Here is a 26,794-nt window from a genome sequence, read left to right on the forward strand (position 1 = left end):
GGGACGGGTGGGAATGAAAGGAGACTGATGGAAAATGTCGAGACGTGCTATACACAAGTTGGAATAAGATTGGAGTTATGTCAAATTTCCTCCTTCAAATGGCGTCTTAGCCATTTTATAGGGAAACTGCATAGAAGGCTCCAATATTTCACTCTGTTTTTCTCGGGTTAATGACCCTCCACCCTTAGTGGGAAATATGTCCCATGCTTTTAATACTTTCACTGGAGAGAAACATCAGGTTGAATCAACTTTACTGATTACATGGTCAGATGTGGGTTTACATTCCATCATTTCAAAAGGCCACCCGCTCCCACTGAGAAGAGTCACACTTGTTTAACATGCCTTGAAATATGTTGAAATATTTGTTTCATATTACTTCAAAACTGCTTCTGCAACATTTACCCTTTGCCAGTTTGGTTAGACCGTTCTACTGTTGGGTCCCACTTTGTACAAACTTTTCTTAAGGAGGAAAACTCCCCAGGCCCCTAGGAATGACTTGATTGATACGCTTGGTTGATACACTGAGGGATGTTGTATGTCCTGAGTTTCACAACTGAATTAGACCAATCCGTATTTCACAATGCATGCGTTTCTAGAGGGGTTTAGTGAGCGTCCTCTACACCCCTCCAACTAATGCCACTTTTGGGGGCTGAATATTCTGAGTTGTACTTCTGTCACCCCGCATCGTGTACAATTGCATAAATGCTATCAAACCTCATCTTGGCCAGTGAAGACTGTTTTCTTCCTTACCTGTCTCTCTCCTCCTGTGGATTTTCCAGATAAGAAAAGGGACTTCTGTTGAGCTGGCTATTTTCAACTTGGCCTTTGCTGATAAGTATTTTTCCGGCTTTCATATTCTGGTGTGCTCGATCAATACTCTGCAAATGAAAGGTAGCACAAAAAATACTTTTAAAAAACTGATGAAAGCAACATGTTTCATCAATGAAAACATTACCACATAGCAAACCCTTTTACAACAGCCTAAGTTACATGGTACACTTAAATAAACACTATAGCCATATTTAACAACGTGGAATTCCACACTGACAACAGTGATGTTCTGGGTTCTGGGTCAATATACAGTGCTTCTTCTACCAGCAGCACGAATAACGTATACTAGATGGCTTTATGTTTCTAAAGCCACTCTTGACTGATCAAGACTCCATGGTATTATTTTTGCTGGAGACTACAATTCTACGTTTGAAGGAGCGGAGACCTTCCCCTAAAGTTAAGCAGGCACATCTGTGCAAATAAAGCATAAACGTGCTGATATTCGCAGAACACTGCATTCGTAAAATAAACACAGTCAGTAAATAATCAAGGTTATAGCGAATTTTTAACAATGTTAGCAAAATGGCTTTGCCAAAATAAAACGACAAGCACAAACACGTGTCCATCTGACAAAGATCAAGGCACAGCCACATCAGAGGGTCAGAGTGAATTCTGTGAATTAATTTCCTGTGAAGAGAATAACATGGAAATGGGCAAGAGATTCGGCTTCATCCACTTACACCCCTGCACCTCTGGTAAAACAGGAAAGGGACACACGCAGCTAATGTCCATAAAGGAGGACTCCCATATTAAAACGGAGACATTTTGCAAAGTTTGAAAACTTCGCCCTGAGTGAGGTTAGAAAAACGTTGTAAAACGTTGCCTGGGGCAATAATTCTTGCAATATATGTTTTTAACGGATTAATCGTTCAGCAAAATGAATTTGCTGAGAGTTTTCTCACACTGCAATTGAATTCTAACTAAATTTAGTCTGACGTGTCCTCACCGTTTAAACAAGAATAGATCATTGAGAAAATCGGAACTCGAGCTGATGCAGACAGAAACTTAAGAAAGATGCCATATTATGGTATTAGGTTGCTCACTGGCGCCTTCATTTGAAATTGCATAAAATCCTCAGAAGATTCAATGAATCAAGGAGAGTACTTCAAAAGCATAGGCTCCTTAACTTGGTTCCACAAGTGAAGTGATCATAGTCACCTGAGATGTTTAGAAAACCTAATTGTTTGACTTTGACCTTATATTTCTGCTGCCAGATTTCATTCAGACGTTTTGAAGATCTCTGTAAAGTAGCTGATAGTTCTTTTCATTAAAACTTATTTTTCAGTTCTGGACACAAAGGGACCAGAGGCATGTTTCTGCATACCTTAGAATACACAGACCTGGGGTATCAGCCCAGAGCGTATACATCCACCCACTGATAATCTACGCGTCAAAAGGAAAAGCATGTCTGACCCTTGGTTAAAACAATTTGAATTTCACGAACCCCCACATGGTAAAGGTTATAGCTCAGATCAATGAAGGTTCCTGCTAGCAAAGAGGAAGAGCAACAAAAAAGGTTGTCTTTGGTTCCTCTCATCCTACGGATAATACAGACAAAAAACATAGCGCACTTCGGGAAGCAGCCTAAACAACGATGGCTGAACAACAACAGGCGTTGTCCACATAAGCGGAACTCCGGTTTCCTAAACAGCGACCCTGCTTTCCTCTGTCTTAACCACGCATGTCTGAACAACGAACATGCGTGGTTAAGGCAGTGAAAACAGACTCAGGATCGGAGAGGACGCGGTCAGGTAAGTGGGGTTGGGGTAGGGTTAGGGGTAGTTTTAGTTTTAAAGGGCGGGGTGGGGGGTTCAGGGTAATTTTAGTTTTTAGGGGCGGGGTGGGGTAGTTTTAGGAGCAGGGGTGGGGGTCCGGGTACTTTTAGGTTTTAGGGTTGGGGTGAGGGGTCGCGTTAGTTTTAGAGGTGGGGGTTGGGGGGTTGGGGTAGTTTAGGTTTTAGGGGTGGGGTGGGGGGTCGGGGTAGTTTTAGGTTTTAGGGGTGGGAGTGGGGGTTGTGCTAGTTTTAGGGGTGGTGGTGGGGGGTCAGGGTAGTTTTAGGTTTTAGGGGCAGGGGTGGGGGGATTGAGGTAGATTTAGGTTTTAGGGGTAGGGGTAGTTTTAGGGGTGGGGTAGGGGGTTTGGGTAGTTTAGGTTTTAGGGGTGGGGGCTTGGGGTAGTTTTAGGTTTTAGTGGCGGGGTGGGGGGTCACGTAGTTTTAGGGGCGGTGGGGTGTCGGGGTAGTTTCAGGTTTTGGGGTGGGGTGGGGTTGGGGTAGGTTTAGGGGCAGGGTGTGGGGATGGGGTAGTTTAGGTTTTAGGGGTGGGGTCACTGTAGTTTTAGGGGTGGGGTGGGGATAATTTTAGTTTTTAAGGGCAGGGGTGGGGTGTTGGGGTAGTTTAGGTTTTAGGGGCGGGTGGGGGTCAGGGTAGTTTTAGGTTTTAGGGGCGGGTGGAGGGTTGCAGTAGTTTTAGGTTTTAGGGGCAGAGGTGGGGGGTTGCTGTAGTTTTAGGGGTGGGAGGTCACAGTAGATTTAGGGGCAGGGTAGGGGGGTTGGGGTACTTTTACCTTTTAGGGGCAGGGGTGGGGGGTCCAGTAGTTTTAGGTTTTAAGGGCAGGGGAGGGAGGTCAGGGTAGTTTTAGGTTTTAGGAGCGGGGTTGGAGGTCGGGGTAGTTTTGAGTTTTAGGGGCGGGGGTAGAGGGTCAAGGGGTTGTATGCTGGAACCATGCATGCCATTCCATGCATGCCTTTACCAGGAATGCCTTTATAACGAAACATCGTTGTTAAGGCATTTGTGGTAAAGGCATTAGTGGTAACAATGCAGTCGTTGTTCCGACTACATTGTTCAGGCATGCGTGGTTCCAGAATGCGTTGTTCTGACGTATATTTGCGCACTTCATGTTGCCCTATTAGGAGTGGGGTGGAGATGTATGGGTAGTGTTACCTCGACAACAATTACAGGATTTAGAAGGTGTAGTAAGCCTCCGTGAAGTCAACATCTGACTTAGACACTGGATAAAAGTTTACAAAGATGCCATATTGCGTTTTCACACAAACTCATACTTGAAATTCTAAGCAAAAGATTTTCTAGGAAATCAGTCGGATAGGAAAAATCTTCAGATTTTATTGCTTTTTGGATGAACAGGCCATCTCCTTAAAGGCATTCTCTTTCTGTTGTCATGGAATTAGTTTAACACTTTGACGTGCACTATTATTGCATTGGAATCTGTTAAATATTAATAAAAAGAATACCATAAAATGACTGTCTTCCAACATCTTCACATTGTGCCATTTGGCTACCTGGGTTCGTAAACAATTGTCTGTACATTACTTTATGTGGGCTTGCAAAAGCTAATGAGAAACATTTCGAAGATATATATAGATTTGTGGTTGGATGTCTAAACTGAAATCAGAATTGAAATATGATCAAAAGTTATCTTTGGTTGATTTGTAAACTTCTATTAAGTTAGTGGATGTATAAAGGCTTAATTTGCTTAATTTTACTCTGGCTGGAAAAAGTACCTCGTTAAGAAGTAACAAATAGTTCCACTGACTTACTAATCATTATCCCTAGAGGGTTCCTGAAGTCGCTTTTCCTCAGAGCTGTAGGAGCTCATAGAAGACCATGGGATGGGTTTGTTATCTGGGGATAGGGTTTACTATGCAAGAGAGACATCTGCCATATGGATATGGACAAAATGTAGTCTTTGTGATTTCCTTGACCAGCCATTTAGCATTCGCCTATCTCATTTTGTACTAAATGGTACAGTGAAAAACATAAGATGCAACTAGAAACTGATTTGGGGTACAAAAATGAGATACAAAAAAATGACACTCTCATCTGTTTTCTTTGTGAAATTAAGCTGGACCCAAAAACCCTTGATTGCAGCCTGGGGGGGAGGGAGGAAGACACCTTCTTCACTGGACCAGGAAATACAAGGAGAACCATCTTGGACTCTGCTTGAGTTTCTGCCAGCCTGCAAATTCGGTGCCAGGACTTACCTTGCCAGTCATCGGTGTGTTCTTTGGACTGTGGAGGGTGACCCTGCAGGACATGATTCCCCAGGACACTAGACATCACTTCCTGCCCCATGAACGGGACAGGAAGTTTGGGGAAGGATAAAAACAATGGACATTCAATGTGGGGCATCACAGGGACAGTATGGGTGGAGGTAAGCTCCTTGAGGAGTGGAGAAGATGCAATAGCAAAGGCGAGTATACTAATGCTTAACTTAGTACTATATTTGTGTCTTTGTTATCTGCTGTCCAGGACTCAGGACATTACATTCTTGAGCATGAAAGTCTGTACAACCTGCTGGAAGGAATTCCAGTTGCATGCTTTACTGCAGGGCTGCAGAAACTTTTCAAACAGTTAATAGGGAAGTGATCTTTCCTTAGAAAACTTACATTGTAGTTAATCTATGGGTGGTATATGATTTTCCTTTCCAAAAGGGAATAGCTGGGATGGCTGGTCCACTGGTCATGAAGGGTTTCACAGGGAAATGCAGTCAGAGACAGGATGTCAGTGGAAGCCATCTGCCCTGTCTTCAATCTAGGCAGCGGGTGTCTTGGTGCAACTTTGACTCTACTCAATGTCTCTCCATTTACAGTGTCCCAACCTTTCGCAAGGAGCTTGAAGGTATCTGCAAACGATTTCAAGCCCCACTAAAGGAGGAAAGGCGCCAAAAAGTAATTCAAAGTGGCGAGTGCGACTGCCAACTAGAGAGATTTAGCGCACATCCAAAGTCTTTGAACAAAGCCCCTGGTGAGCGTGTCCAGTTACATAATGTAGCACAGGGCAGCAAATTGATCAGGTCTGTATTTGGATTACTTATATCAATCTATTTGTTTTCAGTGTGTGCCCTTATTTACATTGTAGGGCACTTTCTGCCGGGTAGGAATATGTTGCAAGTTTTACATATTACCATATAATCTCTGTCCATATATTTATCACATTTTTATCATGCTACGGTTTTTCATGACAGCTCTTTCAAGAAGTGTAGGCATCTTCTTTACTACAAGAAAAACTAAAAGGCGAAAAATATAAAGACGATGTAATTGGACTGCTCTTACCTTCACAATTCCATCAGCAATTGCATCGATAGATGGTTGGATGTATCCCTTACTTGTGATTATAAACAGAGTGTACTGGAAGTAGCCAGCCGGACCGGAGTGAGTGTGGGTGCCGCTCAGTATAACGTTGTCCTGCCTGTAGAGGTTACCATATTTGGCTTCCAATTTCGCCATTACCTTGAAAAAATAAATATTACCTTGATTCTTTTTGCGGTTTATATAAGTCAGTTTATACATATATCTCAAACTTGACCTAAGGCATAAGCACTAGATTACATTACACATCAGATTCTTTTTTTTAAGCATGGGGAGATTAAGTGATCCACCCAGAATCACAGGATGTTGAGCAACCACCAGGACTCGAACCTGGTTCATCAGCTCTAGCCATTAGGCCGCATCTCCTCCCCATGTTTAAGTGATTTCCCTAGGTTCAAGTTTTTAAGGGTTATATGTACAAAGGATTTTTCTGTGCACAAATGTCCCAATTCGCAGAATTGGGCCGTTTGCATATAGAATAAAGCATTTTGGTATGTACAAATGCTACTTTGTGATTCGGTAATCTATTTACTGAATCACAAAATAGGTTTGTGAGTCGCAATTAGGAAGGGACATGCCAAGGGCATCTCTTCCTAATTGCAAGTCTCAGTGGGATGTATGATTGTTTTGTGACCCTGAATGCGGTCGCTAAGCAATTGCAGTTAACGCCAATTTCAAATTCCCCTTTGTGGATGTGGGAGCAAACATTTTTGCAGAGCAGGCAATGGTCCGTGGGACCACTGCCTGCTCTGAAAAAATGAAATTGAAACGCTTCATTTTTATTTTTTTAAATGCGTCCCATTTTACTTTAAGGAAAACGGGTTGCATTTAAAAAAAAAAATCTTTATTTAAAAAGAAGTCAAAGACATGGTGGGGTGGTCTGCTGACCCCAGCAGGCCACCATCCCTGTGAGTGTGTCCATTCCCAAAAGTGTTGCATTTTGCGTCTTGCCTCGTGAATATTAATGAGGCAGTTCCCTTGAGTTGTGAGTCGGTAATTGCGACCGACTCACAAAATAAGCATGGCACATTGTACCAGCCCATTTTGCGGTCGCAAAATGTGATTTTTGCTGTTTGTGACCACGTTAGGCCATCGTACATCGGGCCCTTAATGTCTTAAAATTTAATGCAGGCCTTTGCCACTTTTTTGTGGGCTGCATTGTAAATGGACGCTCACTCAAACCATCATCTACAATAAGTATTTAAAAGTTCTATATCATGTGCTGTGTACATTTTTTTAGGATTTTTTTGATGTAAACAAAAATGGTACATAAAAATGTTAAAATAATTTTCTTTTAGAAAAATAAAATCTGAAATATTATCCAGAATTCTGATACTATTCTCGACGAGATTTGTCATTTACTCAGGATGTATTTTCACTGCCGAGGTTAGATCTGCATGTTTCTTTTCAGTTTGAGCTTATTTGCGTTCTGTCTATTGTACGTTCTATTATGCTCTTTCTATGTGGTGGGAGGTCTAAAATTATTGGATTTGGTTTGTGCACTCACAGAACTAACAGACGGATGCGTGGTGCAGTGCTCACACTGTGAAAGGAGGTGCTCCATCTTCTCCAATGAAGATCAGTGTGCCACACATGCGCACTCCCTCATTTTTGTGAGTCTCCATGAAATAAAGAAATGTTCACATGACTTGATGTATGTAAGATTTTAAAATCATGGCATGATTAGTAAGATTGTAAAATTGATATTACTGTTTTAGCTTAAGCCAATTTAATATTTTAAAAGGGCTTTAAATTTGGAAAATCTAGTTGATGAAGGTGATTGGTACTGAACTGGGACATTACATTGAAAGGAGATGCATCGATCTACGGGACTAATTCTATTTTGGGTACAAACTCCCATGTGCACTTGAAAAGGGGATTCTTATTTGGACTGCATTGCCCCATGAGCTAACTGTTCATGTGCTACTTGCCTTTGTGAAAATTGCATACCCTATACTATTTACCCTATACTATTATAACTGTCAAAATTTGGAGTAAACCCGTTTGCAAACAGTGCATAATTCCGATTTGCGCTCCATGGAATGTTTCAGGAAATGGCAATCAGAATTTTGCTGTTTCCCAACAAGATTCATGTTTGCGTTCTAGCTCTATGCAAACAAGGGTGTCTCCGGGTTTTACCTTCTGAACACTTGTAAACAAGAAGCATGCCTCTGCTTGAAGTAGTTTCCAAGGTGGACCAGACTGGTGAGCCCTAAGAAGATCTTACAACTTGTCACATCAAGAGACAGAGCGTGCGTGTGTGTATGTGCTTCCAGCGTAAGTGCATGTATGTGCTGGGTGTCCCCAGTTCCTAACATATAGGGTGGTAATTTCTGGTGTTTTAGAACCATTCACGCAGGATAGTGTCCACAACTGATAAAACACCAGTCCTGGTTCATGTTGGTAATTAGAGGAGTTTGGGGCTACTAGTTGAAGAAAGAGAAGATAGCTCCGTGGGTTAAGCCCTCCCTGCAACTACCTGAGTGCAAGCAACAATTCTCAAAGTAATTCTGACAGGTCAAATTAGCTTTTCATCTCTGTGAATCAATAAAGGGAGCCCCATTCAGTTCAGTAAGTAGCATCAGGTGATTCAGTTTGGGTGTGAGCTTTATAGCCTGTGAAGGTCAATATTTCAGTGGTATCACCCACTTCAAGGACATTTCAACTCTCGAAAGACTCCTATCGGTTCGGGGCGTCTTGTGGCTCTTCCTATTCTGTGCGTTTTGCCTCAAGGCTACGTTTGCCATTTCGTGGAGTCTCAGTTTGGAAAAGAGGGTGAACAACCCTAAACCCCTTCGGGCCCTTTCAACCTCCCCTAACTCACCCTCAGATGCAATACATGCCAGAACAAGCAACATGTGCTACTCACGTGCACCAGCTGCACAGTGGAGAAATATTAAGTATTTCGAATGTTTTTAAATGATTTATTACTCCGAATGATAGTTCCATAAAATTCAGCTGCGAGGAATACCTACAGGGGAACTGAAAAAAATTCGAAAGGATTATACAGCTGAGTATTGCTGCAGTAAATAAAGTGTGAAACCGGGATGGAAGGGGGCACGAGATGAGGCTGCCGACCTGTTCACCATGCCCTTGTTCAGTGTGTGCAGCAAAACGGAGGGTGGAGCGAGGTCACTGGGAAACAGCCCCCACCTCCTGAACCCACTGCTGGAGAGGTTCAGGAGAATCACAAACAGATGATAGATCACTTGGTTAATGTATTGTGCAAAGTATTACTATTATTATTGTTATTATTATTAATGGTATTATCATCATCATCCCTATTATTATTATTATTATTATTATTATAATTATTATTATTATTATAGTTATTGTTATTATTATTAACAATAATAATAATAATATAACAATAGTAGTAATAATAAAAACAACAACAATAATAATAATCATCATTTTCTTTCCTGTAGTAATTGACAAGACGGTGCTCATTCGCAGCGCTTGCATGTTAGCGATTATTATTGCCATTTCAGGCCCATCCACAGCATGATGGTGCACTCCTTGGTCAAAAAGGCTGGTACAGGCATATTAGTGGTCATTCTTAGCACTTTTGGGCCACCCTTGCCACATTGATGATTGCCACTTTAAGGCCATTCATTGAAAGATGAGTGAACACTGGGGGCAGAATACTGGCACTACTATATTGATGGAAATTTCTTGCATTATTTCGGGTCATCCATGGCGTAATGGTCTCAGTATCATCAGTGGTATATGTCAGGCCCTATCATAATAAGCTTGTATCTTAGGGGCATAGATGGAGCCACTATGCCATAAGGTGGTTGTATATGGGCATGCAAGGTAGTGTTTATCAATGTGTGGCAACAATCCATGTGAGCAGCTGATGGAAGTGATACATTGATGATTGAGCAATTAATCTATACTTGCTAAAAAAGAAAATTTGATATTTCTGTGCAAAAATATTTTTTCAGGAAACCAATTTGCTGTTGTTTTGGGAACAATTTAGTTTATTGTTCCCCAAAAATAAGGTTTTTCCTTTCCAAAGGGGGAGGGTGTAGAGAGTGGTGAAAAACATGGGATGTGACTTCCAAGCTGACTTTATATGACAAGAAGGACCAGAAGTCAACACGAACTGAATTTAGAGAAGGAGTGCACAAATAGAAAGTGAGAGACCTCGAAGTAGGGCTTGCGGATGTGTGGTGAAATGTAAATACAAAGAGCGTAATGATGACATCTGAGGCATGGGAAATTGTTTGAGGAATACAACTAGTTTTGAGGTGCTGGTATCTTCATCAGCTCTGCATGGAGGGGTTATCATTGAAATCGCTTATGGGTCTTTGTTTTCAGCTAAAGTCCGTTTGCTAGGTGCAAGTCAATAATGATCTATTACATGAACATCTTCCAAATAACTAATGCCCTGCGAATCCCTAGCAGTGCCCATCCTGCCTTGCATTGTTCATCCTTTCTTAAGAGCACATGGAGGCACTGAGGCATGCACTGGACACAACATTGAAAACATATAAACAATAGAATACAATATTGTAAATACCAGCATAGTCCACTTCAAGATTACCATAGAAAATCAATACAACACACTCAACTGATCGCTACCCCGCTACGATTAAATTATCTTTAGAATACAAAATTTTACTTTTTGATTCACTTACCTCCAGCCTTAATCTTTGAGAGACCATTCCTATGTCAGCGCTTACAAAGACAACTCTTTTGGAATCATCAGGTTCGGCCACAATAAAAGCCCTGCTAAACAGACGCGTGTGCAGACCACCACCAACTTGGTCTGGGTTAGCGTAGCCCATCTATAGCCAAAATCAAAGGACGCCATGTTATGACTTTTTAACATGTGAGATTATATACGTGAGGCAAATCTTATGAACACAATCCATGACATATGTCTGTATACATAGTACTGTAAATGACAATTTAAAATCATATATGGTATTGTACCATTTATGTATCACTTCACACCCCATTACAGGGCTCTAAATTGCATTATTGATTGGCTAGGACACTGCACAGTGATTGGCCTTTGTGGGAAGCATTTTGATGCCAGGCATGATTGACAAGAGAGGCATGCGAAAAATACATTTTCATTAAAAAAAATAAGGCTTAATATTAATTTGGTTTATTGAACAAGGTCAAGCCTACCAGATAGTGCAGCTGTCTGGTTGCTACAGATCTATTGCTGGTTTACTGAGAGCTTACATAGGCTCAAAGCCTGCCAATTTTCTTACCATTGGTTGGCGTTATTGTTACTCTGAGTTGCTTGCCCAGCCCTGGAGCATAGCTCCTTTACCACGTCTCACCTCCATTGAAGGATTTTAAAAAACGATTTTGCTCTCCTTTTGTACTTACAGATCTATCTGGGATCTGTAACTAAAAAAGAAAACAAATGACACTACAACCACATCATCACGCTTCTTTCTTTTTTTTCGTTAGCCATGCTGCACATCATCAGCAACGCATCACTAAAAACCATTGATACCGCCAATAAATTTCAAAGGTGAGATCTACAGCCTTTGCAGGTGCCTCTACTCTGTGAAGGAAATATTTGCGCTCTGAATCGAGGACAAAAGCTTGTTTACCGCACTATGGTTCTTTTGTGTGGAGTTGGCTGGGCTTCCTACAGAGAGTTCTGCAATTTTCCCAGTTTCAGTATGGGAAGGACAGTGTAAGCGAAAAGATATATTTTATGAATAATTTAAGAGAAAACAAAATGAGACAGAATTCTGCATGATTTCTTATACAGAGAAAGCGTTGTTTGTACCTCTTATCAGTCACGATTTATCACAAAATAGGGCCTTATCACGTGAGCTCCTCATTTACACAGAAAATGCCTATGGAGGAAATGACTCAGTAGGTTTGGGGACTGAAAAATTGGAACAGTCGAGATGTGCTTCTTGGACTGCTCCACTGAGGTAAATGTGCAACACTTGTGCACTCCTGTTGCACCACAGCACCCTTGTGACCTCCTCTCTTCATGACCTTGACACAGTCCTAGTGGTCATGTTATATGTAACCCGCATGGTTAGAACCCTTTGTCTTTAATTCGCTGATAGGGATGAATGCATCACAAACAAGGAACTTGTTAACTAGGATTTACCTCCCAGAAAATAAAGTCTACTGTGGGTGCGGCCTAAAGAAGGCAGTGCCTTTGGAGTAGGTAGTGGTGATGGGCAAATCATAAAAAGGTGTATGTGATACCTGGCCCAAATGAAACGTGTCATGTCACAAGCAGAATTCTTACTAAACTTGTAAACATTAAATATCAGCTCTTGTTAAAAGTCTTGTTCAAAGCCATTAGGTATCTTATCTTGCACTCAGGAATATTAGTTATCCCTCCGCTGGCTCAGGAACATTATAATCCCAATCTCACTCAAGATTAGCTATCCCTCCTTCCTCTTCTTTGTTCTACAGTACACAATGGCTGTGTGAGGACCACCTTCAGAACACTTGATATTGAAATTAAATCATTTATTAAAAACATGAAATAAATAGCCTCAATTATCAAGAAGCAATCCCCAGTCTTGTGCCCTGATGCACACAATCTGGGAAGAAATAATCATAATCTAGGTTCAGTCCTTGTCTCCATTTGTGCTGTGCTAAACCGTGGACATCCAAACAGATCCCACTTTGCTCTTCTAACTGATACTGTCAGTCAAACTTTATTGGTAAACATCAGAAGACATTTGCTCCAGCATTTACAGAATCTCCTTGTCTGTGTTTGCATTACCGAGCCTGTACATTCCTTCATACCCCTATGATAATAGTTGCACTGCTTCCTGTGATTTTTGCCAGGTTGATGCCTGGTTTAAAGCATTTCAAAGCTTCGTCAATAGTAGTAAACACTATATAATGACATTACAATGCAATACAAGACAATACAGTCTCCCTGTGCGTCTGGTCTGATATCCACAAAAAAGCGGGGAGCATTGACAAACATGCTGAGTACATGTATAATGCGATATTTAAATAACTGGCCATTTGCATGGGCTTGACTTGCAAATGGGCATCCCTTATTGTTTAGCTGAGTCCCAGCACTGGTCCCTATCCAGGCACTCCAAACTATTATTATATTTTGCAGTTACACCAATAAAATGGTGACGCAGTGTGTTTGTGCACCTGCTGCAGTGATTTTATATTTAGCCTATAATTATAGCTTCAGTTGCGCATGGATTCACCCAGCCGCCAACATTCCAGAGCCAGATAAAATACCCCAGAAGTGGATTGAATGGCTTTAAAGATCATTTTAACGCAGAACATCAGTACATGTTATCATTATTATCATCAGAGAGAAATGAAGTGAGCAGCGTTTGTAATTAGGAGGAGCAGTTACCTCACCCAAAGCTTCCTATTTACACCAATGCTACCCCTTAGCCTGCAAGGGCTATTCCACTTTCCAGTTTCAGCAGGAGAGCAAAATTGCCACCATTGTTCGAAACCACCCTGCAGAGTCCACATGTATGGAGCACGCCTGTCTGGATCCAAACTATTATTATCTAAAGTAGATTTCCAGGTGTAAAAAATGCAAGACAATAATGGGGTTCGTGATTCAGGGCTATCCTGATTCAATGGTGAAGCATTTTCTAACTACACTGCAGATGCTCGAATTTACAGGATGTCATGGCTTCTATTACACACAGTCATGATTCGCCTTAGCGTGGGCCAGACCTGCGTTATTTCGACTTTCAAGGCTAGCAGTAACTCACATTATGGACCTACCGCCAGCATTGGCATAACAGAGATGGAAGCCAGTGAAATATCTCAGTGGGAAAATACACTTGCTGCCAACTTTTGAATAGCATACATGACGCTGGTTTAAATCCTAATTGTGCTGACAGCTCAACTTCTGTCACAGATTGCTAAAACGAGCACATCGAGTTGGTGCAGTACAGCAGCGAAAGAGACTTTAGTTTAGTTGTGTGGTATTCATATGGTCTAATTTATTATAATAAAGGTATAAGACAATAAGATAAGTATGTGTATTAATGCATTTGCTACAGAAATGTCAGAGTAACCTTTGGATCATTGGTTTTAATTCTGGCCTGGGCGGCTTAGGTGATCTTTTTTCAGTCGAGATACCAATCAGTACCATTTGTCTAGTTGCAAACCACCTATTGTCAGCATATCAATATCTTACAATGGGGGTTTAGTCAACCCACACATCGTTTACCCTTGGTTGGTTCTCTTTTACTCTTCTGTGCTTGCTTCGTATTGGATAGCTTGTCTTGTCCATCTTGTTTTTGTTCCTCCCCTGGACCATAGCATCTTTACTTGTCTTCTTCCACTGTTCACTTTTAGGGAATTACTTTTTCTTTATGCTTATCCACTCAACAGGAGTGCATGTGTTTTCCTACTCTCTAATTCTCCTCTCTACCCTCCATGTGTTGCTGTATGTTTCTTTTTGTTTATCGATCCAGGTGTCTTCCGCCATCTTCGATCAGTAAATAAAACATTAAAGTAAATGGCATCCGCTTCTTCTGCCCGTGCATGTGTTCTGACAGTGAAACGACACAACTGCTTTGTCTTTTTTGATTATTTTACTTTGACGTTGCTGCCGCGTCCCGACGATGAACAGCATCGCCAAAAGCAACTGGTATAGCCAATCAGTCCCAAATGGGAGATCTATTGGCTTTACCAATGCTTACTTAGTAGAGTGGGGGGACTGCTTCTCTTGTGGCCGGTATTCTGGGGCACGGGGCCATGGTATAAAGAACCCGGCTTATTCATGGTGGCTCTGCGTTAGCTTTCGCTATAGAATCAATGAGTATGTTCGTTCATTGCTGTCAATATGGCATGTTTTTGGGCCCTCATTATCAGACGGAGAAGGGGATCTCCCATATCTCGGGCCCGTGACGAAGGGATGGCCTCTATGAGGACTTAGGTCAGTCGCAATCGCGGAGTTTGAGATGGCTTCACATGGGTAACAATAAATAACTGTCCAGCTCCTAGCCCAGGAGATTGCGCTCCTGGCTGCTTGCCGCGCTGCTAATGATCCGGTGATTGCTCCATTAAAGCAACAGGTTGGACGGTTCTTATAAACCCATTAGTGCCCGCGAGCTCAGCTCATTTAGTCTCGCAGCACGGTTGCCAAGCTTTGTTGGATGTTTTCTAAAATGTAACGATGTTTATAGCATTTTGCAGATGGAAGGTGAATGGTAAATAAGATATTCTAGGATATAAAACTGATACGTGCGGGCATATGCCTTCCAGAGAAAGAGAGTGCTCCACTTGCCTCCTATGAATTATTTAGCAGTTTGAGTTGGAGCGCATCTGTTTATGACAGAGCCCGCTGGCATCGTCTGTAATCATGCACATTGTAGTGAGATTATATGTTCGTAAAACGTAAAAGGTCTGCATTGGCAAAAGCAAAAAGTAGACAGAGAGGCAATGAAGCAGGGTTGTGTCAGGCGTACCAAGGGGATGTCTCCCAGGGGGCCGGTGCAGTCAGCTCGGCCAACACCAATCAGGAAGCCGGTGAAATTACCGTCAGGGCGCGTGGCTTGGGAAATTGTTGGTGTTGTTGTGGTGGCCTTCGCGGGGGTCGTCCGTGTTGCTGGAACATCTGTAACTAGAGAAAACAAGCACAGAAAACGTATGTTTACTTAAATATCATAGAAAATAACAAACACCCACAGTCGGACTCGAAAATATATGAAAATCAAAGGGTTACCCTTTGAAAGGCTTTGGACCACAGCATAGTGGGGAGACTGATCTACTTGCAGAGCACCTTGACTGGGCTCTGGATGAAGGACGTACATCGGTGCTTATTCTGTTAGACCTGAGCGCCGTTTTTGACACCGTGTCTCATTAGCAGTTATAAAACCTTTACAAGAAAAAGATGCGTTGATTATAATTTTCTTGTAATGGGCCGGAGCCGCAGGGCTGACGAGCTGTGAGGGGGATTGTACAGCACTCCCCCTCAGAGCACATGCGTTTTGCTGGCTGTCTTGTGCCGGCCAAACATACATGCGCAGTAGGCTCTCTCCAGCCAGGCACTGCGTTACCGGGCTGGCGAGAGCATGCACAGGCTCCCAGTCTGCCTCGGAGAGCCCTGCACTGAGCAGCATCAGGATTGGCCACAGTTTGTCTGCAGGAGTGGAGCAGTACTGTGGTGACGGCGGCGGCACAGGTAAGTGTTTAAAAAAAATAATAATAATATTCTTCCCCTCCCCCTTCCACGTACCATCCCACCCCTTCTGCACCCTGTGAGCCGCAACTGGGTATCCTGTGTCCATTTCTCTTGCAGGCTTATGGTCTTTTGAGCTCTGACTTCCCCTCTCTTCCCCTACCTGCTTCTGTGAGGTGGCTCTTTTTGGGTGTACAGTGGGTCTTACCCCACTCGCCATCTAAACCTCACATCTGGGTTCTACATTTTCATTCAGGTGGCGGCTGCCTTTCCACTACTTGTAGCTGCAAAGAAATACAGGACAGCTGCATAGTGGCTCACACCAGCCCAAGGTGCATCGGGCTCTTCAGACCCCAGTGACATTGCAGATCTAACAAGGATCCACCCATTTAATCACAGTGCGTTCTTATCGTGCATTTACTGCCACAGTTGTAAAGCTTTACAAACTAAGAACAAGTAATCATTGAAAATCCAAGTAGATCATGCTCTGCCGTTTTACTGATCAAGGTGCCCTTACCAGCACTTATCATAATAAAACGCCACACAAAAACTCGCAGCAGAAGGGTAATCGTCATGGAAGACTCAAAATCCCTACCCACAAACAGCGTGGATAAACTAAACCAATCATGCAAACTTCTCAATACCAAGCTCAGCCTAACTCTAACCACAATGCAAAGGGCATGTTCCTGACTTAAGAGCTGAGAAATCAAAATGTACCTGGTAAAGAGAATGGGGCATTCTAAAGATCTCTAGGAGTCAGTGCAAGTATCTATTGAAAGCAGTAATTATTCATCCATGAATTCTACCCTTAGAGCAAGTAGGTGCATATCTTGTTATGGACAGCTAATGTGTACATATCCATATTGTTCATGTCACGCATATCAAGAAGTTGTTGACGCAACAGAACAACAAGGAAAAAATCAGAGTTAATTTTTCATATTTTTCATATCTATCTATCTACAGTATCTATCTATCTATCTATCTATCTATCTATCTATCTATCTATCTATCTAGATATAGATATGTATTCACTGAAAACACCAAGTGTTAAAGTGACGCTATGGTTAGGTGAATTTCTCAATTTCTCAGTGACAACATTAACGTGTTGAAGTACAAAAAAACCACAGAAACTCAGCAGTTATAGTTAGTAGCACTAATGCACTGCGTATGACCTAACAAATGACATCACTTATGACGTTCTATGACATAATTTATGACATAACTGATGACACCTCAAATGACATAATTGATGACCACTGATTACATCACTGATGGCATTATCCAATGAGTTTGTTTTATAGTTTACATGTGGTGAGCAACTACCATATTACGTTTCTATCTATTTTTGTACAACCAGGGTCCTGCTAATGGGTGTAAGTGTTTACAAAATGTATGTGCTCCTACTATATCAACACATTATAAATCTCTGTATTGGAGGGTAGCTCTGTGTGCAGCTGACAGTTGACAACTTGTGTTCAGCATGTTCTACACAAGTGTTTTGGTTCTGCACAAAAAGTTTGCAACAGGGCAAAGATTCTACATACAGCATATTAAGTATTGTAAGCAGCCTTGAGTTATTAGACAGAATTGTCTCAGGATGACAATTTCTACGTAACATAGAAGACTGTGTGCACCAGGTGTTCAGCTATGTACATGTGCTTGTTTTGCTTCACATGATGGGCTATCTGTAAAGGTTTCTCCTCAGTATGAAGTCTGCAGATAGTATGATCTTTAGCACTTCCAGTCCTTGGTTATTTTAAGGAAATAGTGTATTTTTGACAACTGCTGCATAGAGTGTACACTATGCTTAGTAGATAGTTTTTAATACTCTGTTATGTATTTCTCCTGAGAGTTTCACTCCTGTAAACCGTGTGGTACAGAATAAACTCTCTCAATAGAGTAAACATTGTTAACAGTACCCTCTTTTCTACTCATATCAACTTAATTTCTTAATGTAGGTTCAGTCACTGTCAAGAGTTTGACACAGATAAAAGCTGTCTGTAGTAGGGCGTTTGTTTTGAAACTAGCATTCCCTATTTTGGCTTTCTTGGAACAGGTGTACATAGATCAGACTCCATACCTAATGTGGGTTTCCCATGTATCGGTGGTTAATTGTTAACTTGAACTATGCTACATTTAAAGTGTATGCTATAGGGTTAATGTTGCATATAATGCTTTCTTTCAGTACCTGAGGGAGTTGTATCTGTGATGCCACTAATGTTGTCTGATATTCTCCTGAGCTATTTTGTACTTACTGTCAGACCTCTAATGCCATAGTAATTTAAAGAGTCATATATGGGAAAACAAAACTTGGATAATGTCATCAGTGAGATTGTAACATTTGTTTTTTAAATAACATTTTATTCATCACAGTGCATATATCTCACACACACCCTCTCAATAATAAGGTACACAATATCCATTTCTCCTAGCAGAGTGTATTCACAGCTCATTTACTCCCTTTTACTAGTCAGGATCCGACTCTCACGAGAGTCCCACATGATCATATATATTTTTTTTAATATAGATTTATTTTCAACACAGTACTTTAACATTGCAGGCCTTCTGCCAAAATCTTGGGGTACAGGATGCCTCTCAGCAGCCTATTTTTGCAGCTTTTTTACTTCATTTCCACATCATCTGCAATTTCTCACAGTAAAAAATAATTTGGCCATTTTATTTCTAAAACACTAACAGCCGGCCAATCATAGTGCTCACTCTCATGAGACTTGTGGGAGCCTCTCGCACCACATTGTGAAGGCTCATGGGAAACACAGGCTTCTCGCTGAACCATAGGGCTATTTTTTTAAGTTGCATTCTATCAAGACACTGGTGAAATTACCGTCAGGTCGTGTGGCTTGGGAAATTGTTGATGTTGTTGTGGTGGCCTTCGGAGGGGTCGTCCATGTTGCTGGAACATCTGTAACTAGAGCAAACAAGCAGAGAAAACATATGTTTACTTAAATATCATAGAATATAACAAACACCCACAGTCGGACGGGAAAATATGTGAAAATCAAAGGGTTACCCTTTGAAAGGCTTTAGACCACAGCATAGTGGGGAGACTGCTCTACTTGCAGTCGCAGAGCAGCTTCACTGGGCTCTGGATGAAGGACGTACATCAGTGCTTATTCTGTTAGGCTAGAGCGCCGCTTTTGACACAGCGTCTCATGAGGTCTTATTACAGCGGTTGCAGAGTATTGAGGGGACAGCTCCGGGCTTGCTCTCTTCTTTTCTATCAGATCGTTCCTTTCCAGTTACTGCCCTCCCTTTTAAGTCCAGTACTTACCCTTTACCCCACGGGTCCCACAGGGTTCCGCTCTGAGCCCTACATTATTTAATGTGCATGTCCAATCTCTTGCTCAGGTCGTAGACCCCACAGGCATGACCCTAGTATCTTACGAGGATGACACAAAGTGCTTTCTCTCACAGACAATCCCTCACTCGACCGGACTAACTTTCAAAAAGGTCTTGTGGCAGAGTGGATGGACTAAACTGTCTCCACTTAAACACAAGCAAAACAGAGCTTCTGCTGTTAGACAAGGACACCCATCTTGGGGCTCTGCCTGCTATAAAGCCTGCATTAAAAAAATCTGGGTGTCGTTATTGATAATGCTTTGACCCTGGAAATTCAGGCCAATGGGGTTACTGGACTATGTTTTGGGCTGCTGAGGAGCCTCAGGCCAATTTTGGACTTCTTTGATCCTGACATGTGCCAAGTTATCGTCCAGATTACTATTTTAGTGAGACTGGACTACTGTAACGTTCTATATTTGGGCACCAATAAATCAGCGATAAACATACTTCAACAAGTTCAAAATGCTGCTGCCAGGCTTCTATTCTCCCTCCCTAAGTTCTGCTCAGTCTCCAGTTCTCTTGCTAAATTGCATTGGCTCCCTGTGGAGAAATGCATTCTTTTAAAATCTTAGTGCTTGGTACGTAAAAGTTTACATGCTCAGGGCCCTCCCATTTTGACGAATCTGGTACTGCCATACCATCTAGTTTGCGCACTTCGCTCAGCTAATCACAGGCTAATCTTGACTTCCTGGGTGAGACGTGCTAGAGCAGGCGGCCGTTCCTTTATAGCCAAGGCCTCTGCAGCCTGGAACGCCCTCCCCTTTCACATCAGGAATACTGAGAGCCATCACCACTTTAGGGCACTTTTGAAAACCTGTTTCTACCAAATTAACCTCTAAGTTTTTTGGGCCTTTCGCTGTGCTTTCCATGTTCCCTCCCTGGTCGGCACTGGGAAGCCCCGTAGCTGGAGCAGCCATGCGCTTTATAATTCCTATAAGATAACCCTGACCAGCTGACACCGCTGAAAAGCTGATAGAGTATTTGCAGTTATCTAGGAAGTGTTAGATTTTGTTTGTAGGGTTTATATTGTGTGCCTTAATAATGAAGATAATATAACTTTCAACATTGATTCTGCATATATAGGCTGAATTAATATGATAGGAATTGAAACAAACATTGAATCAAACAAGTATATAGGTGCACCAAAGCAAGCACCAGTGAAGCTGGCCCGCTCAGAATATTTACAGCACAGACAGCAGAAGTGCAAGCTTCTCTTGCACACCGAGAGGTGCAACAACTAAAACAGCAGTAATGGGAAAAGCACACCACATGACAGGTTTTAGCACTGCTCTAATCATTGTGTCTAAACTGTTCAACCACAAACGAGCCAAATAGTCCCTGCTGTGCCGGTTACACCCAAGCATCAGCAGTGACCGCTTCACGTGCAGAGCCATCCTATATACTATAAACAATGGGGCAGATTTAAGAGCCCCTAGTGCCTCCTTGTTCCACATTAGGGTCTTTTTTTTATGCTAATGTGGCCCAACGAGGTCAAAATCGCAACGCCAAATTTACAGAGTGGTGCAGTGCAGGCATTGCACCACTTTGTAACCCTTTGCGCTACATTATGCCTGTGCCAGGCATAAGGTATGCACAGGAAGTGTTCTCCTGTTAGGGGGACTGAAAAAATGGCACAAAGAGATCTAAGAGATTTCTTTGCATAATTGTTTTAGCTTTTTTAATGCCTGCTCAGAGTTAGGGAAATGCTGTTTTCCCTAACTATCATCATGGGGCGCCGTATCTTAGATACGGCACACACATAGTGGCGTAAGGGGGGCCGCTAAAGGGCACAAGTTTGCAGGGCCACTTTTCTTAAATCATGCCAATGTCACTTATGCAATACATTTGTGCTGTTTATTTCAACCAATTGACTATTTGAAAGTTTGGAATGATTAAGCACTTACATCAAAGTGCTTGCTCACAAACACCACTACTTTGGCAAAAGCTCAGTCCCACCCCGTGTTACGTCAATAAATGATGTAGGTTTGCAAACAGACGATGGAGTGTTGTCAACAGTTTGTAAACTTTGAATCCGAACAGGAGTCAAGAGAAGGTTTTGAATGTACTTTAAAAGATAAACAAATAAATAGACTTCAAATAATAAAAACAAATCTTTGATGAATTACTATGCTCCGTGGTAAAAAAAAATGTTCACTGGCATTCAAGCAACTTAATAACCCTCTCGGGGCAACATTTAAATACACCAAATAAAAGCTAAAATAAAAAACTGGAAAACTGGGGTACGTGCGAGGAGCTTAAGTCAGGTCAAGAAATCAGTGTTGTGCACCAGGGGGTGCTGCTGCGAGCTGCCATGTTTCAAGATCCTCTTCTTTGAGTTCTCATGGAAGGTGGCTCAGTGTATATGACAATAATATGGTGTAGCTGAAGGGCGCCTTTCTTGAACTCTCTCTCCGTGCTCGAAAGTATCACAAGAGTAAGCAGTGGGAAGAAGACAGTGATATCTGCTGCCTCTACACTACCTGTCCCAAAACCCATTCGACATGCTTACATCACTTGGTTAGAGTTAACAAATGCTCTCTCAAAGGCGTGTTTGTCCTCACCTCCACCCGACACAACTCTTCCCCTGGATTGTGTCACCTAATTCTGCTCTGTCTTGTTAGATTCGTGAGCTTGACCAGACCTGTTCCGCTACTGTTTTCCAGTTTTGGCTAGTAAGTATTCGGTATCTGACAAAGACAAATTCTGCATGATTCTGTCTATTTCCTTGTCATACCTTGTTGCTTTAGTTATGACTCTGGCCCGATCCTCACATGTCACTTCTCCTGGCCGGTTGTTCTCCTCTGGATTACCTTATACTATATACCTTCACTTGTTTATTACAACCTAGTCAGCTGAACATTACCTCCTTGCATACAATATCATCTGCTCAGATCTTTTCCTCATCAACATTCTCCTTCTTCATTGGTTGCAAGAGCCCATATCATCACCAAACTGTGGACCGGTATGTTAATTCATAATGTAACCTTCACTATGGACCTTGTAGCCTTTCCTGAAAATTAACTCTAATTACCAGTCGCTTTTTTCACGCAATAACAGTACATCAATATATGTTAAACTACTTTGTACGTCCATGTATTAATACTAGGATATGCTAATTATCACATAAATCATCATTCTAACAGCACAGTTTTATAGAGGTGATAAACTTCACAAAGGTGGGAAGTTTGTTACCTTTGCAATTCTTGAGCTACAAGTGAAACATCCAGAATAAAAGAATTTGCAAAGGATTTTCCTCAAACACCTTTCTTACATCTGTATTCTCCAGCAAATAAAAAGATTATGCAGATTATTTTATCACAGAAAAAATACCCTTTTCCAGATTTTTCACCCACCATTTTTTTAACTTTAAAAAGTTTGGAAAGTTCCCAAAGTTGGTGTTGTTTTTAAAACATATGTTGACAACAACCACCTTCAGAAATTGGGAACATATTCTTGTGGTATCCTCTGGGGCAGCTCCTCCATTAGGGCGGAGGAGCGTTGCCCCCCTGCCAGCAGGAGCTGCAAAACCTTTACAAGAAAACAATGCGTTTATTATCACTTTCTTGTTATGGGGCGGGCCCACAGGGGTGATGAGTAGTGAGGGATATTGCACAGCACTCCCCCTCAGAGCACATGTGTGTTTGGCCGGCTGTCTCGGACCAGCCAAACATAGATGCGCAGTAGGCTCTCTCCAGCCAGGCACTACTTGCCGGGCTGGAAAGAGCATGCACAGTCTCCCAGTCTGCCTCGGAGTGCCCTGCTCTGAGCAGCATCAGGATTGGCCACAGGACAGGCTGGGAGCCTGTGCCTGCAGCTTGTCTGCAGGAGAGGAGCAGCGCGGTGGTGATGGCGGCAGCACAGGTAAGTGTTTTTTTAAATTAATTTAATGTTTATTCTTCCCCTCCCCCTTTCACGTGCCACCCCACCCCTTCTGCACCCTGTAAGCCGCAACTGGGTATCCTGCGTCCATTTCTCTTGCAGGCTTATGGTCTTTTGGGCTCTGACTTCCCCTCTCTTCCCCTACCTGCTTTTGTGTGGTGGCTCGATTTGGGTGTACAGTGGGTCTTACCCCACTCGCCATCTAAACCTCACATCTGGGTTCCATGTTTTCATTCAGGTGCAGGCTGCCTTTCCACTACTTCTAGCTGCAAAGAAATACAGGAGAACTGCATAGTGGCTCATACCAGCCCAAGGTGCATCGGGCTCTTCAGACCCCAGTGACATTGCAGAACTAACAAGGATCCACCCACTTAATCACAGTGCATTCTTATCTTGCATTTACTGCCACAGTTGTAAAGCTTCACAAACTAAGAACAAGCAATCATTGAACATCCAAGTAGATCGTGCTCTGCCGTTTTACTGGTCAAGGTGCCCTTACCAGCAATTATCATAATAAACACAAAAACTCGCAGCAGAAGGGTAATCATAATAGAAGACTCAGAATCCCTACCCACAAACAGCGTGGATAAACTAAACCAAACATTTAAGCTTCTCCATTCCAAGCTCAGCCTAACTCTGACCACAACGCAAAGGCCATGTTACTGACTTAAGAGCTGAGAAACCAAAATGTACCTGAGAATGGGCCATGCTAAATATCTCTAGGAGTCAGTGCAAGTATTTATTGAAAGCAGTAATTATTTATCCATGAATTCTGCCCTCATAGTAAGTAGGTGCATATCTTCTTATGGACTGCTAATGTGTACATATCCATATTGTTCATGTCACACATATCAAGAAGTTGTTGACGCAACAGAACAACAAGGAAAAAATCTGAGTTCATTTTTCATATTTTATATATATATATATATATATATATATATATATATATATATTCACTGAAAACACCAATGCCCTCATTTCGACCTCGGCGGTCTTTTTTAAAGACCGCCAAGGTACCGCCGTGCTGAAGACCGCCAGTGCAGGCGGTTTTCCACACAGCGTATTTTGACTGCTGGCAGCCCTCTGTCCTTTTTCGGACAGAGAGCCCCAAGCAGCCATACTGGCAGTCGGCAGGGAAGTGGAGGCTGCTCCACCTCCACCGCCCCGTCATCAGAACACCGCCCACCGAATCACGTCCCATGATTCGGTGTGGCGGTGTTCTGGTGACGGGGAGCTGGCGGCGGAGCAGCCCCCATGGATCCCCTCCCCACCCGGAGGATCAACGGACAAGGTAAGTTGATAGTCCATTAGGGGAGGGGGATGGGAGAGGTGTTGTGTGTTGTGTGCGTGCATGGGGGTGTGCGTGTGAGTATGTAGAGGGAGTGTGTGAGTGCGTGTATGCATGGGGGGGTGTTGTGTGTATGGGAAATGTGTGCGTGTATGTCTGTGTGGGTATGTGTTGTTGTAGTGTATGTGTGCGTGTAGGGGTGGGTGTATGTGCATGTTGGGGTGGTGGTGCGGAGGGGTTGTGTGTATGTGCATGTTTTGGAGGGGTGGGGAGGGGGGTCCTGCCACCTTTGGGAGGTGACAGGGGGTCGGGGTGTGGGGGGAGGATTTGGAGTGGGGGTGGGAGAGACCCCTATCAGTGCCAGGGAAGGAATTCCCTGGCACTGATAATGCCAACCGCCATGGATTTCGTGGCAGGTCCAAACCACCGGAAATCCATGGCGGTATGCAGGGTCCTGATACCGCCGGCGGTCTGGTGACAACCGCTGGGCTGGAGTCCGAAGACTCCAGCCCAGCGGTCGTCACCGCCCTGGCGGTCGGAGTGGAGAAGTGGCAGATGACCATGGCGGTTATTTTTTCTGCCGGCCTGTTGGCGGTTTTACTGCCACTTCTCCCCTGTCCGCCAGGGTCATAATGAGGGCCCAAGTGTCAAAGTGACACTATAGTTAGGTGAATTTCTCAATTTCTCATTGACAACATTAACATTTTGAAGTTAAAAAAAAAACACAGAAACACAGCAGTTATAGTTAGTAGCACTAATGCACTGCGTATGACGTAACATTTGACCTCACTCATGACCTGTTCTATGTCATCATTTATGACATCACTGATGACATCTCAAATGACATCATTGATTACATCACTGATGGCATCATCCAATGAGTGTGCTAGTTTGTTTTATAGTTTACATTGTGGTGAGCAACTATCATATTACGTTTCTTTCTATTTTTGTACAACCAGGGTCCTGCTAATGGGTGTAAGTGTTTACAAAATGTATGTGCTCCTAATATTTCAACACATTATAAATCTCTGTATTGAAGGGTAACTCTGTGTGCTGCTGACAGCTGACAACTTGTGTTCAACATGTTCCACACAAGTGTTTTTGTTCTGAACAAAAAGTATGCAACAGGGCAAAGATTCTACATACAACATATTAAGTATTGTAAGCAGCCTTGAGTTATTAGACAGAAGTGTCTCAGGATGACAATTTCTAAGTAACATAGAAGACTGTGTGCACCAGGTGTTCAGCTATGTACATGTGCTTGTTTTGCTTCACAGGATGGGCTATCTGTAAAGGTTTCTCCACAGTATGAAGTCTGCAAGTAGTATGATCTTTAGCACTTCCAGTCCTTGGTTATTTTAAGGAAATAGTGTTTTTTGACAACTGCTGCATAGAGTCTACACTATGCTTAGTAGATAGTTTTTAATACTCTGCTGTGTATTTCTCCTGAGAGTTTCACTCCTGTAAGTGTGGTACAGAGCAAACTCTCTCAATAGAGTAAACATTGTTAACAGTACCCTCTTTTCTACTCATATCAACTTAATTTCTTAATGTAGATTTAGTCACTGTCAAGAGTTTGATACAGATAAAAGCTGTCTGTACTAGGGCATTTGTTTTGAAACTGGCATTCACTATTGTGGCTTTCTCGGAGCAGGTGTATATGGATCAGACTCCATACTTAATGTGGGTTTCCCATGTATCTGTGGTTAATTGTTAATTTGAACTATGCTACATGTAAAGTGTATGCTATAGGGTTAATGTTGCATATAATGCTTTCTTTCAGCAACTAAGGGAGTTGTATCTTTGATGCCACTAATGTTGTCTCATATTCTCCTGAGCTATTTTGTACTTACTGTCATGCCTCTAGTGCCATGGTAATTTAAAGAGTCACATATGGGAAAACAAAACTTGGATAATGTCATCAGTGAGATTGTAACATTTCTTTTTAAAATAACATTTTATCCATCACAGTACTTATATCTCACACACACCCTCTCAATAATAAGGTACACAATATCCATTTCTCCTAGCAGAGTGTATTCACAGCTCATTTACTCCTTTTTACTAGTCAGGATCCCACTCTCACGAGAGTCCCACATGATCATAATATTTTTTTTAAATATAGATATATTTTCAACACAGTAATTGAACATTGCAGGCCTTCAGCCAAAATCCTGGGGTACAGGATGCCTCTCAGAAGCCCCCTTAT

At 42.4% G+C, this 26,794-nt stretch overlaps 1 protein-coding gene across 1 annotated transcript in view; it reads right to left on the bottom strand.

The window, feature by feature from the left end:
- ASAH2 (N-acylsphingosine amidohydrolase 2) overlaps positions 1-26,794 on the bottom strand; it is a 302,407-nt gene that overhangs the window by 228,003 nt on the left and 47,610 nt on the right. The window contains exons 3-7 of the mRNA XM_069242459.1: positions 18,904-18,987; positions 15,349-15,503; positions 10,582-10,731; positions 5,903-6,079; positions 751-878 (exon numbers count right to left, since the gene is read on the bottom strand). Coding sequence (XP_069098560.1) covers positions 751-878; positions 5,903-6,079; positions 10,582-10,731; positions 15,349-15,503; positions 18,904-18,987 — 694 coding nt within the window. The remainder of the gene's footprint in view (positions 1-750; positions 879-5,902; positions 6,080-10,581; positions 10,732-15,348; positions 15,504-18,903; positions 18,988-26,794) is intronic.

This window comes from Pleurodeles waltl, chromosome 6 (genome assembly GCF_031143425.1).
Source record: "Pleurodeles waltl isolate 20211129_DDA chromosome 6, aPleWal1.hap1.20221129, whole genome shotgun sequence".
Classification (NCBI taxonomy): Eukaryota; Metazoa; Chordata; class Amphibia; order Caudata; family Salamandridae; genus Pleurodeles; species Pleurodeles waltl.